The sequence below is a fragment of the Lotus japonicus genome, chromosome 5 (genome assembly GCF_012489685.1).
Source record: "Lotus japonicus ecotype B-129 chromosome 5, LjGifu_v1.2".
Classification (NCBI taxonomy): domain Eukaryota; kingdom Viridiplantae; phylum Streptophyta; class Magnoliopsida; order Fabales; family Fabaceae; genus Lotus; species Lotus japonicus.
This window is the reverse complement of record NC_080045.1, coordinates 53985793-54001938: the sequence shown is the minus strand read 5'-3', so window position 1 is coordinate 54001938 and position 16146 is coordinate 53985793. Positions and strand designations below refer to the sequence as shown.

The window sequence follows — 16146 nt, the reverse complement described above, 5'->3', positions numbered from 1 at the left end:
CGCAGATTGATGACAAGTGTATTTCATCACTAGTGTTATGATAAATATGATCACAAAAATCAAATTAATTTAATGAATTTAATTATTATGCACTCACAATATAAAAAATTCATATTTATACAATCTTCAAAATCCACTTTTCAAGAGCTTATTTCTTTTGATCCTCAATGTCTCTTCCAATAGCATTTTCTTTTCTATAATGATACATAACTAAATTCAAAGTATTAAATAATAATACATGATACTTGGCGACAAATAGAGAACATGTATATATATCTCAATTTTAGAACTATTCAGCTCGAGAAACAACTAAAAATCAAACACGAACTTGAGAATTATCAATTTGAATATGGTTTTAATGTTGTTTGTGGTGAAAATCATTACAAGGTTTGTTTCGTCCATGGTCGACACTAATAGTGTAATAGTACTGCCGATCTATACAGTCGATGCCATAAGTTACAGTTTAGTGTCGACAATGAAAAGAAGTGTGTAACGTCAACTAAACCAACGGCGCCAATAATTACATCAATCGTGTGGCCAACGTTAGACATTAATGACAACTTCGATGGTGACGCTTAGCGACTCTAAATCAGCGATTACGTCAACTTGTTTGTGTCCTGTTAGCGTTGGTCTTCGGTCGATGTTAATGAGCATGTTTCTTATAGGGGAGGGGAGAGGAGGGGTGTTGGGGGAAGGTGAGGTGAAGCGGCAGGACATCAACATTGTGGGAGGCAGGGCCGATGCGGTGGGGTGAGGGATAAGGAAATTAAAGTGTGATGGGGTTTAAGGGGGATAGGGCTTATGAGGGCAGGCGGAGATAAAAACACTTAGCCAGTGTCTTACCCAACACTATCCTTAGGCTGATTAATTTTCTATTGTATGCATCGGCTAACCCGATACTATAGGGTAAAAATTAGTGTCAATATCGAGATGGCGTTAATTGTACAGTAAAACACTACTAAAACTAGTCTTTTTTTGTATATGAGCCAAAATTATTTAATGGTCTAAGTTGATTTTAAAAAAAAAAATATGTCTTACTAAAACTAATCCATATTTTATTTTTAGGTACTGAATGAAATGATTAAGATTCATGTCTCTGACATTAGTTATCTCAGAATCTGAATCATTTCATTAGTTATCCATTTTTTTAAACTAATCGATGTTTTATTATCTTCTGAAATTTAACTGTTTTTCTTTTATTATAAAAAATGGGGCGATAACGATCGAACTCCGAACCACTTAACTATAGAGGTTCTAATATTATATAAGAACTAAAAACCTAAATTATTGGCTAAAGACTACATTAATGGTTATATTTCTAAGAGAAATGAAATATACGGTATTGTATATATGATGTGATGCAACAATTACGCGGAGAAAGATAGAAAAAATAAAAAATGATCGAAGTATGAGTAGCATGTATTTAGATGTGTACGTATTATAAGTGTATAGATCACCATTGTCTGTTACTTGATTATATTGAAGCACGATTTCCCATAGGTATGGTTTCTTCATCACTCACACGCATCTCCCTTTGTCCAGCTATGTTATCCCACTCTATAAAACTGCTTCTCTCAAAAGGTATCTATACAACTACAACTACGAATCCTCACATTAATTTCACTTCTCATCATTTGTCCACTTCCCTCATCCCGTTCTATAAATAAATCAGAGACCAACCCTGTAAAATTATCTCTCCAAATTAATTCTGAAGACAGAGCTAGCTAGCTAGCGCAGTGCAGAAAGAAAGAAGAATTAAATTTAATTTGGAGAGAAGAGATTAAGAATGACGATGAGTAATGTGGTTCCACTCATAGCCATGGTGATAGTGCAGTTTAGCTATGCAGGGATGAATATTACCTCAAAGCTTGCAATTGAATCTGGCATGCACCCTCTTGTCCTTGTTGCTTATCGTCAAATCTTTGCTACTCTGTCCCTTGCTCCCTTCGCTTATTGGTTGGAACGGTATATACATTTTATTCATAGATTGTTCATCATGCAAGGTCTTATTAACTGTGGTCTGGTTTTAGTTTTACACATATCACAAGCAAAATAGAAGACTAAGAGTAAGGGGCAAAAGGAAAAAGATTTTCTGCCAGTTTTACTTCACTTGAATCTTATCATTTGAAAGTTTGAACAAAAATTTCCCAATGGTTAGACGCAGTAATTAATTCATGAATCATGAATGGTCCTGTTCTTGCTTCCTAAGGAACATTATGAAAACTTGGAGATGATATTAGAATAATTTTGATAAAGATTTTGTTGATTTATCATTAGTAGTAATAGTAGACATTGTATTGATTACAAGAATTCTGAATTTAGCTTATTTAAAGTGAAAGACCGATAAATTATAACCGTTGATTGAGAAATTAACGGTTGAGATTTAAATCACATATACAATACTCCTTCTATTTCTATTTGTAGGTCATTTTTACTTAACTCACATAGTTTATGAAAATTAGTTAATGTTAATTTTTTCTCTCAAATCTATCAAAAGTAATGTCAATTTTCCTAATCTAACCCTATTGAAAAACTAAGAATTTGATTGTAGGTGTTGGATAATTGAAAATGGAGTAAGGGCATACTTGGAAGAAAAATATATTTAGTACTACATAAATATTTGAAAATGATATATATTAAGGAATATAAAAAAGTTAAAAGAATGACTTATGCATGTGTAAGTATATGATTACAATTTTAACTGTTGATTTATTAATGAATGATTATGATGATTTACTTTACCTGACTTAAATCTGATTATTAGGATAACTAATGAATGCTTTGTGATGATTAACAAGATTGGGAAGTCAAAGCTTAATCAAAGACATGTGGAACTATACGTTTCGCTCATTCTTCTTTTGTGCATACAGCCCCTTAATCAGTACTCTTGAGAAATTGCCCTTGAATACTTTTTCTGAAAACATGGGATCATAAACACCCTGATTGCGTGAAGGAATACAGAAATTAGAAAACTGTAATTGCGTCTTGATTTACACTTTTTCACCCATGAAAAAAAGCCAGAACACGTGAAGCTAAACAAGAAATAAAACTATCATCACAAGGGATGACATATCATCATGATTTACACGTTCATTTTTTGTTTCTCTCCTCTACAGAAGTACGGCTCCTCGGATGACAATGCCGATTTTTCTCCAGATATTACTATCTTCCTTAACAGGGTAAGCTTTATTTTTTGTTTTCCTTCTACCCTTTTTATTTGCTCAAGTTGCAACATTCTCTCTTGTCAAACCGTTAAAATAGAAGCAGGTCGGACCTCTTAAGCATGTGGTCATGAGTTCGATCTTTGATCCATGTGGTCATGACTATCTCATGTAATCTTTATTCATATTTTGCTCAACTAAACCATCACTTTAATTAATTACTAATTAACTTGAGCAAGAGTGCAGAGTTACAGCAAATCAAGTGTTGTACTTCGTGGGGCTTAAATACACAACCGCTACAATTACATGTGCACTGACAAATTTGCTACCAGCTTTCACAATCATCCTTGCTGTCCTCTTCAGGTAAGCAAGGACCAAATACACTACCCCAATACTTAGCGTACATTCTATTGTTTCTAAAGCCAAAGTCAATTTTGGTGAAAAACTCTTTTGATGAGTAGTTTTTAAAAATCAGAATTGATTATCATAAAATAAAAGCATATCGATGATTCAAACCTATATAGTAATTGATAAATTTTGTTTTTCCATGGATAGACAAGAGTATTTGAGCTTTAAGACGAAGGCCGGGATAGCTAAGGTGTTAGGCACATTGCTGAGTGTGGGAGGAGCCCTGCTTCTATCATTTTACAATGGAAAAGTTCTTGATCTAGGAGAGTCAAAGATTCATTGGGGATATGCAGATAAATTGAATGGAACAACCTCCTCCGGTGGCGGATCAATCGGGCTTTTAGGCCCGCTTGCCGTAATTGCTAGTACTTTTGTTTGGGCTATATGGTTCGTAGTTCAAGTAAGTGCACATGAATAATTTAGAAAACTCTTTATTATATTTATTTCGTTTTCACTTAATACATTAATTTGTTAGATTAATATATACACTTGTTTTGAGTGTTCAGGCAAACATTAGCAGGAACTTCCCTGCTCCTTACACAAGCAGCTTCTACATGTGTTTCTTGGCAAGTATTCAGAGCGTGGTCATTGCAGTGGGCTTTCAACACAATCTCGCAGCTTGGTCACTTCACAACACTATGAGACTCACCTCTGCACTTTACGCGGTAACACGATATATATGTTTCATCAATTGCATAAGTGCGTGTTTGAAAATCCTTCTATAGTTGAATCGTAATGCTGGTTTCAGGGAATTATTTCGACGGGGCTAACGTATGCTCTCATGTCATGGACCATTGAGAGGAAAGGTGCTCTTTATGCCTCTATATTCTCCCCTTTGGTTCTTGTCATCACTGCTGTTATAAGCTGGGCTGTGCTTCACGAGAAATTATACATGGGCACGTAAGAAATTTCCTTTGATTTTATTTTTTTGTGCCTGGTGAATGAAAATTGTACATGAATTATGGTTCTTAACAAGTTGGTATGTTTTTAATTAATTCCATGTTTGGATTTGGTTCAGTGCCATAGGTTCTGTCGTGATAGTAATTGGGCTCTATTCTGCTCTGTGGGGAAAGAGCAAGGAGATTAAAAGTGGCACCATGCAAGAAACAATCACGGATGATGAAAAGGATGACATGAATGACCTGGAATTGCAACCCTATAATCTTCCAAACCATGCTTGTGCTTGAAGCCGTGAGAAGGAGGAAGTGGAAGGTAGAGAATTCAATACAGATGAAGAGCATGAGGAGTATTGAGCTACCATTTGCATAAGAAATTTCTGTTGTTGGTGAATTTTTTATTCTTGTGTCACATTTGAGAGTGATGATCCCCAAGCCGTGGGATATATGTAGAGCATAGATTAAAAAGAGAGGACACACATATATCATCTTAAATAATATCCCTTTGATATCTGGTGGAAACGGGTCCAATTTGAATTTTACCCTGCTTAGTAATAAGGTTATTTTCATTTTTTCTTTATATGATCCGGATGCTCATAAATTGAAACAATCAGCATAAGTATAAAATAAAATCAACGACTGATATTTTAGAAAAATCTTCCCTTGATAGATCTTTTTTCATGATGATGTCTACATAAATTGGTATCTTGGTGTAAGTTAATGAATATTGGGGTATGCTTTTCCTCACTATCAAGGGTAAATACATTAGCTTTGATTTTTACTGCATAACATGTGATCCTTTCCATATTACAGAGGAATATAATTACGCATTGGCAAATAAAATTTATTTTAAGCTCATAAAAATAAACAACAAAAGCACTGGTAAAATTTGATACTTGTCTACTATCTCAATACTCGGTTAGAGCTTAGTAGAAAGTTTTCTTCACCAGCAATGGTGGAATGCAATCGTCCTGCTGCCCAGCCATTATTCACTGCTCGAACAGCAGCACGCCCTGGATCCCCTCCTGCTACACGGCTTCCCTCAACTTGCTTTTCAAATTCAGGAAGGCCAGCATCCTTCCTCTCTTTTCTTTTTCTTCTATCTTCATCTCGTTCTTTCCTCAGCCAACTTTCTACTGTTCTCTGCACATTAAGAACCAATTAACTATATTATCTTCTTTGTTGTTAAATTGTAACATTGCACATTTGCACAGTTTCACAGCTTCGCTACATATTCTATAATCCTGTTCATTTCATTCCATAACCATTTGATGCTATTCAAGGCTTAACAGTCAACCAGCGCTCATATTACTAAAGATAAGTAAGATATAATTGGTGACACAAACAAGTAATTGATCATAAGCTTTTTAAGCCAAGATTAGGAACAAAACAAACCATCAGTGACAATTTGCTATTTTCTTTGACTTTGTCCATAGGCATAGCTAGTTGGAGCTTTCCGTGGGCTACATAAACCTGACAAGAGAACCCAAAAAAGACTAAGGGTTATGCCAAATATTGACATAAAATAGTTCAGGATGGAAATTCAACACACCATATGTGTGGGCCAATCTTCAAGACCGTCAAATATGTGAGTTGCATAGATAATAGTGGCACCCCTCTCGTCACATTCCTTTTTTAGAAAACTCAGAAGATCAGCTCTCGCTAGAACATCAAGGTCAACTGTTATCTCATCCAGAAGAAGAACCTAGATAAACAAGGACAAGGAGCAATCCTAATTCATTAGTGCAATGAAGCCGCAAATAGAAGAATATATTGCATTGTAAAAAGGAAGAAGCTGTAAGGACTTCTCAATACATCAACAAAAGATTATCATACCTTGAATGGTTTAAGTAGACCCATACAAATTTGCACTCTTCTTCTTTGACCATCAGATACTTTATGCAATCTCCAGGAAAGATCGATACCTAATACCTTCCCAGTTGAACAGCACAACAGAAATTAAGCAATGATTTTCCTGAGACAACTACATATGCATAACTAAAGAAACATTCCAGAAAATAGCCATGCATGGGGGAGTCCAGCCTTTATGTCATCTACCGATGTTTAATTCATGGATATAGATGAGGGTATCAAAAAAATGCATTTAGGTTCACCTTTTTCGACCCCAGTAAGTTCCTTTATATTTCATTACATAAATTATATCCGGTATAAAAAGAAACCTCATGCATGTGCTGATGTACAACCCATATACACAAAACAAATCCATAAAAAAAGTCAATCCCATCACAAAACAACAGTGGATAAAGAGGGAAAATGAAAGCATAAAATGCATGCTGACATACAAACCAAGCAACCGTGTTGTTAAGCTATAAAAGATGGAGAAAAGATTCATCCAACCTTAATTAGCTCCGCTCTTCTTTCTGGGTTAATCCCACCTACACCAAATATCATTTTCTCTGCAGAAATGTCCATTTGAATCGAAACCCCAAAACCTGCAAAAGCAACATCCCGCCTCCACTGTGCCCCAACCCCAAATAAAATGATGGAACCAATCACTAACAGTTTCCATTAAGACAGAAGCCAAACAAATAATAATCACAACATAAATTCCCTGATTATTTTGTTGTATTATTTAGATATATCTCTATTTCGGTCGTGTAGATTAACATTAATCAATCAATTAGTCTATATTGGGCTTTTGTTATTTGAAAACATATTACTCATCAGATAGAGAGCAGATCACTCTTTATGGCGTTCACGCTTCCACTACAAATAGTTAACACAACCATGGATCCCTAATTACACCAGGTCCTCTACAATATCTAAATCATGACATGATTAATCTGTCTCTACATGATTTGATTGATCTTTTGGGTTAATTTAAATTTAGCAAGATAAAATGACGGAACCAATCACTAACAGTTACCATTCAGACAGAAACCAAAAAAGTAAGAATCACAACATAATTTCCCTGATAATTTGGCTTGCCATCTAGTTTATTAGAGCTTCTCAAATGAGATCAGTTATTGATTTCTATTCTAAGTAATGAAAACCCCCTTAAATGTACTTACTTATGAAGAAAGTTTTCTTTAAGACACTTGTGATTTTTTTTAATAGGCAAATATCAGTTGTTAGTAAATTAGTACAAATTATCCCTCCTCAGCGTACGAACCATGGCCCTTCACCTACACCTACAATTACCCTTAGCTCAACCATGTGAGCTACCCACCCCTCCTCGGTTCGAACCCCGACACTTATGATTATTATTAGATAAGAGAGCTTTTGGAAATTTTGAGATGGCTATTACTTATAGCATGTTAGTGAATGTTTCTAGTTTCTACAATTGATCATGAACAAAAATAAGCTGATTAAACATGCAGATAGCATCATCATTTTCAATTTTTTTCCTATAATTGCTCTAAGAATATCACAAAATCAATGGAAAAATATAAAAAAAAATGAAGGAGGAACCTCACTGACCTCACCACCAAGATAACAGAGATCACCAGAAGACGACAAACCGGTATCGTGAAAAGCCGATCTTCCGAGCACACGAACCATTTCCGGCTCCACCATGTGTTTCCCTCCCAATATCTTCAGGATCGTCGTCTTCCCTAGAAACCAAAACAAAAACACACAAATCAATAAAAAAAAAACAAAAAAGAGTAAAAGCTTCAAGAGAGAGAGAGAGGGAGAGAGAGAGAACCAACCAGCGCCATTGGATCCGACGAGAAGGCAGCGATCGCCGGAATGGAGAGTGAGGCAGAAGTCTTGAATGAGCGGAGTTGAACCCGGCGGTGGATGGCCGTCGATGCCAGGGTATGTGAATCTCAGATCTCTGATCACAACCGTTGCATCTGTAACTGAATTGCCATTGATACTCATCTTAATCAACCTTCAATGAAACAGAAAATCCAAATTGAAATCGCTTTCACTCTCTCTCTCTCTCTCTGTGTGCGCCTCTGGTAGCTTCAGTCACATTGGAACAGGCCCATTCTGAATGAATTTGTAGAGAGGGAGTTTGGAGAAGATGAAGCGTGGCCGTTTCTCGCTCACAAGCGCAAACGCGCGCTCTCTCAACTACCATGGTTTTCTGGTAATTAATAACCAGGCCGACTTGGAACAGGCCCATAAGGTGCACAATTTTTTAGCCCGAGTCAGGCCCATTAGGGTAGAGTGGAAATGGGCCAGGTCAGACTTTGTGCGGCCCATGCCTAATTTTCATTCTAATTGCCCGGTTGAAGTCTAGCCTATTGATTCCACAAAAAAAAAAGTCTAGCCTATTGATCAGTGCTCCCAAAACAAACAACTCAATAGGCTAGACTGAGTTAAGATGTATTCTTTTCGGTTAGAAGTCTTTTAGCTTCTTTGGTTTTTGAGGTTTTTAGAGGGTTTTTGGTTGGCCTTTAAGATCAAGAGTAAAACAAAAAATTTGTTATCTTACTTAATAGGCCGCGAACCAATAGGCAGTGGATTACTAGACTTTAATTTTCTACATATCATTGTACCTTCTATTTTTACAGGAGACGAGTGGCTCTCCTTCGGTGAACTAAGGGAAATGAAAAGTATTGAAAGGTGAAGTGTCAGGGTTCAAACTTTGCCGATAAAATAAACCTTATTTTTTTACATTATTAAATAAAATAATAGTATGTAAACAAATCGACTTTTTATGATCAGATAAGTTTTCTAATAATTTGAGTCTAACATATTTTTACTTTATCAAACTTTTTAAAATTTTAAGTCTAACCTTTTAAATAAAGGGACATGTCGATAGCTCTCTGGAATAAGTGACTTGACTATTTTTAATCACCATTTCATGCTTACCAGACACGCTTTTATGTGCCCCGCGGTTGATGCAATTTGGTCGACATCCAAAACATTAGCAGCAATCAACGTGTGGAGTGAAAAGCTACATAATTCACTTATTTAAATCTGATGAAAACCATGTGGAGTAGTATAATAATATATAGTGATGATGAAATCGCTCCACTTGTGAGGCCATTAACGATTTCCTGGACGATAACAATATTAAAACTTGACCTAATGCCTAATGGAATGTAAATAAAGAAAGTTATCCCAAAGAGATAGGCTGCAGAGTTGTGAATCAAAGAGACAAACAAATAAAACGTTTGTCGACCAATATTGTTAACCAATACTAGCCGTTGATGGAGTATATAAATTTTTAGTGTAACTCACAATGTCATATTTATTTTCTTTACTTAATGGTTTTTAGACCTTATCTGTATGTGTGTGTGAAGAAAATTTTATTCCAATTTCTTTATTTCTAATAAAAGACATCTTTGATTTGTTTCCTTGTTTCAAAAAATAGAAAACGAGATTAAAACAAGACATATACATGGTATTGTGATGAGATCCGGAGATTAAGAACAGGAAATGAAAATAAATCTTATACATATTTTTAGAATTTCTTCCACATCAGGGGAGTATTGGAGAAAGAAAAAAGGTAAATTACTCGCTTGTCTCCATTTCTTTCCGAACTCTCAGACATTGGTTATCATAGAACTTGGAACAATTTAATTAAGGATACTTTTAATTTGCACTAGTAAATAGATCATTGGACCGACAGCGAGTATAAGGTAACGTGCTTATAAGGTATTGATACAATGAACCGAAACCGCGTGCCCAAACTGATAAACTCTCACCGGTCACCGCCAAAGTGAAGATAGATATGAATTACGGGGAAGGAGAAAATGTACCGATATAAAACATATATATAATCTATAATAAAGATATCCCCTTTATAAAACTAAGGATATTCACACCAAGTTGATACAAGAAAAATAAAAAGGGCTCGTAAAAATGGTCCTCTTAATTACTAATAAATACATAACTTAAGCTTAATTGTTCATAATATTCCCTTATCCTAGGAGATTGATGCATATTTTGCGCTTGATAAGTATATAAAAGCACACTAAGCGGCGGATGGGGCGGGGATAAACTTGACACCACCAGCCTCCAGAAGCGCCGCCGTGAAACGATCCTCATTGACGGTATTGTTGTAATCCAAACTCTCATCATCATATATGTCCCACCACTTCTTCACCAGCATCTTGATGTCTTCTCTCTCCATGTTCTCCTCTTCTCCAGTATACCTCCAAGGCTTAGATCCCTGCAAATTAAGTACCATTAGTAAAAAACTTAGAATTTGGATAAATTTAATTTTAAGCATTGAATTGAACACTCACAGCAGCACAATAGTGAACCACTTTCACTTTGTCAAGCTCAACATTCTCAGGGTGACGCCACAGCATGGCCAGCACAAGATTGTAAACATTTGGTATGGGCCTGTACTTGTCCTTGAAGTACATGTTCAAGAAATCCTACAAAACCATAATAATACATACAAACACATGTTACGGCTATTGCTACAATTTCTCAAATATGGAGAGACATGTTAAAGACAAAAGCTACCTGCTCAGCAAATGAAGTGGGCTTGGTGACTTGGACAGTTTGAAGGAGGTCACGGTAGGTAGTAAGATTGGGCTCATAAACAAACATGCCAGCATTGAAATACAGAGGAGGCTTAGGCCCAAAATTTTTAGGCCACTGAACCTTATCAGGGCACTGCTGGCAGTAACCGATCTGGTACTGCTTGGTGTGGCGCCAACTGGGCTCACAGAAACAGTCCTTCACCGCATAGAAATAATTGTTGGGCAAATCAAACAGGTGATCAATGTTTTCAAACACTTGGATGTCACCGTCTAAGTAAATCATCTTGCTATACTCCACAAACTGCACATGAAATGAGATTCAGTCTTTATCTCTTCGATTTATAAGGTAAAAAATAAATTTCTAAATTTGAATTTGCAAGAAATTGAGAAATTATATTTACGTACCTCCCATATACGTAGTTTGGAGTAGTTGATGACATAATACGCCATGGCGAACTGGGTCTGATTCTCTGGAGGGTAAACAGGTTCGATCTCTCGAACAATGCAGCCTTGGGAGGTGAGGATCTTACGGTGCTCCGCCGGAACATCAGGTAACACTGCAACCACAAGAGGGTACATGGTCTTGGCTTTTCTTAACCCTTTGGCCAAGCCAACAACCCCCTTCACGTAGTCACCGTTACCGGCCAGGAAGGTCACAAAAGCACGGTCACCGGTGCCTTTGGCTTGAGCGGTGGTGGTTTTGGTTGAAACGGTGGTGATGTTAGGAGCCATGGTGTTTTGAGAGTGGTAGTGTTGTGAAAAAAGAAGGAAGAGAATGAAACAAAGCTTGAGAAGTTGGAAGTACTGTGGAAATCTTCGTAGTTTAGTGTTTGTTGTTGTGACTTGGTGAGTGAAAATGGGAATGGTGTTGGCATGCTTATATAGAGTTCTGGAGGGTATTATCGTCATTATGCTTGACATGTGATCCAACGGTTGAGGAGTTTACTTTAGAATCCAATGGTCATGGATAGTCTTACTTGATTATTTGACTCATGATTACTTAATTCTAATTACTCCTGTAAATTAGGTGAGATTTAGATATTATTGCCATGATTTAATTAGATTGTAATAAAATCTTGAATCTTGATAGCGATGGCCGATAATTAAGCCATATGTACCAATGTAAAAAAAATTACTGCGCATCATATTCATAGACCGAATTTTTTTGATAAATTATAAAAGTAGTAAGCACTGGTATAACTGCATTAAAATTCTTGTATCACTATGATATTTTTAGATTTTTCCCCTATATAGTGATTAGTGAGAAAGTCGTGAATAAATCATGTACAAAATTAAGTTTTACCGTCGTTAACGATTTAATTTCTTTATTATTGAATTAAAAAACACACGAAAATTAATAGTAAAATTGCAAACTTTAACATGGTCAATTTTCATTTTGTTTTCAAGAAAGTCACTTTAAAATTTAGATTAAAATATAAGTTTTTTTTAAGTGATTAAAATATAAGTTAACAATTGTGATTCTTATTTAGTTATTTTACACCCTCTCTATTTCTATGTAAAGAAAAAAATTGTTTTACACTCTTAATGAAGTATTTAATATTTTTTTAAAATTATTCTCGTATTTAATATGAAAGAGATAGTGTAATTTTAAAATATTCACTTCTAAAGATAAATTCATAGAAAATTAAATAAAGCTCATTTAGGAAAGTTAACAAAACATTTTACAAGTTTATTACTAGGAAATACGTTTCCCCATCTCTATATCTCGCCATTTTCACCCTTCTGTCTCATTGGCTCAGCCAAGCTATTTTCTATGTTCATGTATTTCGCCCATGTCTTAAAGCAAGTTATTTTACAGAAGAAATGTGAATTGGAATTCCCACTCATTTCATAGAGTTGGGGAAATGCATGACACACCAAAGCATCAGAAGCTCTCATGAGAACATAAAGATGAGGAAAGCGTTTAAGTGTTTTGGTGGATTAGTCACTCCAACATAAGAATACGTCTATGTTGGCATCTTGAAGCCCTTGAGACGTCAACTGACACAATTATCTTTGTAGAGAATGGATTTCAAATCTTCGCCAACACACCAAAAAATGTCCTGATCACTGACAATTAATTAACAACCTACTAAGGGGAACATGATAATATTACGATAACTCACACTTGAGGGGATTATGGTAATATGATTATCATCACACTTAAGGGGAAGATTGTTGATTCTTTAAGTGTGTATAATGATAAATAGCAAGTCTAACATTGAATGAAAAAAGGAAATGTTGAATAATATATAAGTCAAAAGACTCATACACCAATTATCTTAAGATTTTGGGTGACAGATAACTCACTCCTCGTTCAATGTGGTTATGAAAATGATATATTAGTGTCATCTCTCATGCTATAAATGTGACAGATATCTCTCACACTATAATAACAACTGGTGTAAAGCCGATAATTACAACCCTAAGACCGACAACAACAAGCTAAGTTAAGGGATGCGTGATAATATGATTATGACTCACACATGAGGTAGAGATTCCTGAGACTCTAAGTGTGGGTACAAAATTTAAAAAAAAAAGTGTTGAATAATATATAAGTGAAATTATTCTTATGTACGTTGCATTTTTTGTGAAAGACGTCATGTTATTCGCTATTGTGGTTTGCTCTTCATCCAGTGTGGTTATAAAAATATATAAACTCATCACCCATGCCTCCTCTTATGCTACAATAGTGAGGGATATTTCTCACTCCATGACATTTTCTTTGTTCATAACGAACATTCCTTTATGTAGACTTCTCCACATGATGATTATGGTTACCATTTCGTGATGTGTGAATTGACTTCTGCAAATTATTGATTTGTTGCTCAATTCTCTTTAACAAATTTGTCTAGTTTTTGGATATGGTTCTCGATCTGCTATGTAGGAGTTGTATCATTGACTTGCTCTGATTTTAACATTCTACCTGAATGTTACTTCGGCGTTGGTCTTTGTTGGAACTTTGTCTTCTTCGTGTTTCTAACATTACATTGGGAATTAACTTCTTTCCCATAGACAACACCCAAATATTTTCCCATGATACGAGTAGGGGAATTCTCTCAATCTTTGGTGGTGGTGTACAGTTCTTAATGTATATTTCGACACAGTTGTATAGTGTGAGACACGACGGAAGAAGGTAACTTTGTAAAGGGACTCCAACACTCAAGTTTATGTATCAGCGTAAAGAGAAAATCTCAAAGTCTTGTAAGAGAAATGTGATAAGAAAGGAGCAATATTTGTGTAAATAAACGGCCAAACATGTGTTCTTATAGCACTAAACTTACAATTAGGTATCTTTGATCAATACGATTCAATCAAGTATGTATACCATTTAAATCATTTTCTCACCTAAAATTCTCAACCTTTAAGTCTATTAATTATTTCACCAAAAATCTCTTCAAAGAGAACATTAAAAATTCAATAATGGCAAATTTTTTCTAACATTTTTTAAAATGATAAGAAAAAACGTGAACCGTTGAAGTAATATCAGTTATGTAGCCTTTTTGTTTCCCAACAAGAGACCAAAAGGGCCCGGAGCCACAAAATCCCTCATTATATTACCATAGCCCATATTATTTGACACAAATAATTTCGTAAAATGAATTTGGAAAAAATTACATATTGACATTAATACATCATATAATCAGATAACGACATTTTATATACATCAGTATTCAGTAATATTCAATATTCATACTAAACCTACCCTGACCCAAACTAAATTTCATTATTTATTGATTTGTTGATTCAAAGTGGGAAAGCCACATGTAGGATAAAAATTTGTGGTGCATATATAAGCGACAAGTATAATACTACCTTGAATTAATCCTCATTATCTTGTGGTTAACTTCCACCGCCCAGGACTGGCTTGATAGTATCACCATCACCGCCGACATGCATGCCCTACGTAATTAACTCCACACGTCGACCGTTAATACACGTGGCTTTCTATTAATAAGTGAACTGTATTGGTGGGATCCACAAAATCCTTTTGAGTGTGTAATGCGACTATGCGAGGTTACACGCTCTCTTTGACAGCCACGTGGCGATACGTGCAGCTTCCTAGCTAGCTGAGACCCAGAGTTTCTGGTTTTGACGGTTGGGGTTTGGTTAGTTTAGTTGGTCCAAAATCTAACACGAAGAATGATAGACCGATAGTACATATATTATTATAGGGCGTGTTTGGTTCTAATTCTCAAAAATGGATCACAACCTCAAACGTTGATTTCCATCATTTTGAAAATTTTGAAAATGTCTGAAAACCCATTTTGAGAATTGATTCTACGAGTTTGATCTGAATTTGGTAAAATTGATCTGGGATAGCTTCTCCATCTGACTGATCTAATTTTGTGTATTTTACTATATAATTCAGTTACGAAAATCACGTCATTTAAACTCGCATAACCAAATTCAATTTTAATAAGATCTAATTCTAATAAAATTCAATTATGATCAGATTCAATTCTAATAACGCTTATCCAAGCACACACATACTCACACTCATCCCTCTCTAGTTTTGACGTTTGGGGTTTGGTCATGTTTTTAATATATGAAATTAAATTAATGTGGAAAGAAAGTATTTTTATTTTATTTTTACTTTTGTTTCTAGATAGCTAGATCTATAGATTAAGTTATCTTTATTTTCTTTCTACTTTTGTTTCTAAATTGGAGTGGATAAACCAGGACTAATTTCGGCAAGAGAAATTGACTGGACTTGGCACCATGCAGGAAACATCCACATGAGAATATTCTCCGATTATTCCAGATTCCTTTTCTAATACATTTCTTATCTTTTGATATTTATCTCTAGTATCAGCATATGATCTTTTATTTTGAATGAAAATTAACCAATGAGAGTTTTAGGTGTTTTTCTTCTTTTTTATTGATTTGAGTCATTAAATAAGAAATTGTCATTTTGTTGCAAAAAAAAAAATGTTGTACTTAAATGAAATGGGATTTTTACATAATATTAAATGATTCCTTTATCTGTAAGAAAGAAGATTTAAGTTCGAATCATATAAAGTCAATCATAAATAGGACGATTTCAAAAAATATATATTAACAGGACAAAATAATATTTTAAATCTCGGTGGATACTCATTAAAAATCAATATGTTTTCCCTGTCAAAAAAAAATGTTTTCTGTACCAAAAAAAAGTCAATATGTTTTTTTTTCCACGCGTTTTTTTTTTACTCTTTTCATTTTATATTTGGACAGCGTACTTTGTCGTTCTTTTTAAAATAAAATAAGGGTTTTTTTTGTTTGTGG

General features: G+C 34.9%; 3 protein-coding genes across 3 annotated transcripts; 1 reads left to right on the top strand and 2 right to left on the bottom strand.

Annotated features, from left to right (window-relative positions):
- Positions 1-1544: 1544 nt before the first annotated feature.
- On the top strand, positions 1545-5067 carry LOC130718187 (WAT1-related protein At1g09380-like). Its single transcript, XM_057568703.1, has 7 exons — positions 1545-1965; positions 3117-3179; positions 3408-3524; positions 3717-3969; positions 4076-4234; positions 4318-4469; positions 4588-5067. The coding sequence occupies exons 1-7, from the start codon at positions 1787-1789 to the stop codon at positions 4754-4756; spliced, it is 1092 nt and encodes a 363-aa protein (XP_057424686.1). The 5' UTR covers positions 1545-1786; the 3' UTR covers positions 4757-5067.
- A 146-nt stretch (positions 5068-5213) lies between these two features.
- Positions 5214-8495, bottom strand: LOC130718188 (ABC transporter I family member 20). The gene is made up of 7 exons (XM_057568704.1): positions 8137-8495; positions 7907-8040; positions 6824-6943; positions 6302-6397; positions 6018-6170; positions 5861-5938; positions 5214-5608 (listed from the first exon to the last, which is right to left on the bottom strand). The coding sequence occupies exons 1-7, from the start codon at positions 8309-8311 to the stop codon at positions 5369-5371; spliced, it is 996 nt and encodes a 331-aa protein (XP_057424687.1). The 5' UTR covers positions 8312-8495; the 3' UTR covers positions 5214-5368.
- A 1645-nt stretch (positions 8496-10140) lies between these two features.
- On the bottom strand, positions 10141-11726 carry LOC130721105 (galactinol synthase 2-like). The gene is made up of 4 exons (XM_057571841.1): positions 11284-11726; positions 10859-11179; positions 10633-10767; positions 10141-10556 (listed from the first exon to the last, which is right to left on the bottom strand). Exons 1-4 carry the CDS (start codon positions 11608-11610, stop codon positions 10359-10361), a joined length of 981 nt encoding a protein of 326 aa, XP_057427824.1. The 5' UTR covers positions 11611-11726; the 3' UTR covers positions 10141-10358.
- Between the last annotated feature and the right edge of the window lie 4420 nt (positions 11727-16146).

Bases quoted from the DNA above. Each gene is read 5' to 3' on its own strand.
- LOC130718188 (XM_057568704.1), bottom strand. From the start codon at position 8,311: ATGAGTATCAATGGCAATTCAGTTACAGATGCAACGGTTGTGATCAGA. The intron at 8,041-8,136 runs GTTGGTTCTCTC...TTTGGTTTCTAG, and splicing joins CGTCGGATCCAATGGCGCTG to GGAAGACGACGATCCTGAAG. The intron at 5,609-5,860 runs GTTTGTTTTGTT...CTTAATGTGCAG, and splicing joins ATAGCAAATTGTCACTGATG to AGAACAGTAGAAAGTTGGCT.
- LOC130721105 (XM_057571841.1), bottom strand. From the start codon at position 11,610: ATGGCTCCTAACATCACCACCGTTTCAACCAAAACCACCACCGCTCAA. The intron at 11,180-11,283 runs GTACGTAAATAT...TTTCATGTGCAG, and splicing joins CCAAACTACGTATATGGGAG to TTTGTGGAGTATAGCAAGAT. The intron at 10,768-10,858 runs GTAGCTTTTGTC...ATGGTTTTGTAG, and splicing joins CCACTTCATTTGCTGAGCAG to GATTTCTTGAACATGTACTT.
- LOC130718187 (XM_057568703.1), top strand. From the start codon at position 1,787: ATGACGATGAGTAATGTGGTTCCACTCATAGCCATGGTGATAGTGCAG. The intron at 1,966-3,116 runs GTATATACATTT...TCTCCTCTACAG, and splicing joins TTCGCTTATTGGTTGGAACG to AAGTACGGCTCCTCGGATGA. The intron at 4,235-4,317 runs GTAACACGATAT...TGCTGGTTTCAG, and splicing joins TCACCTCTGCACTTTACGCG to GGAATTATTTCGACGGGGCT.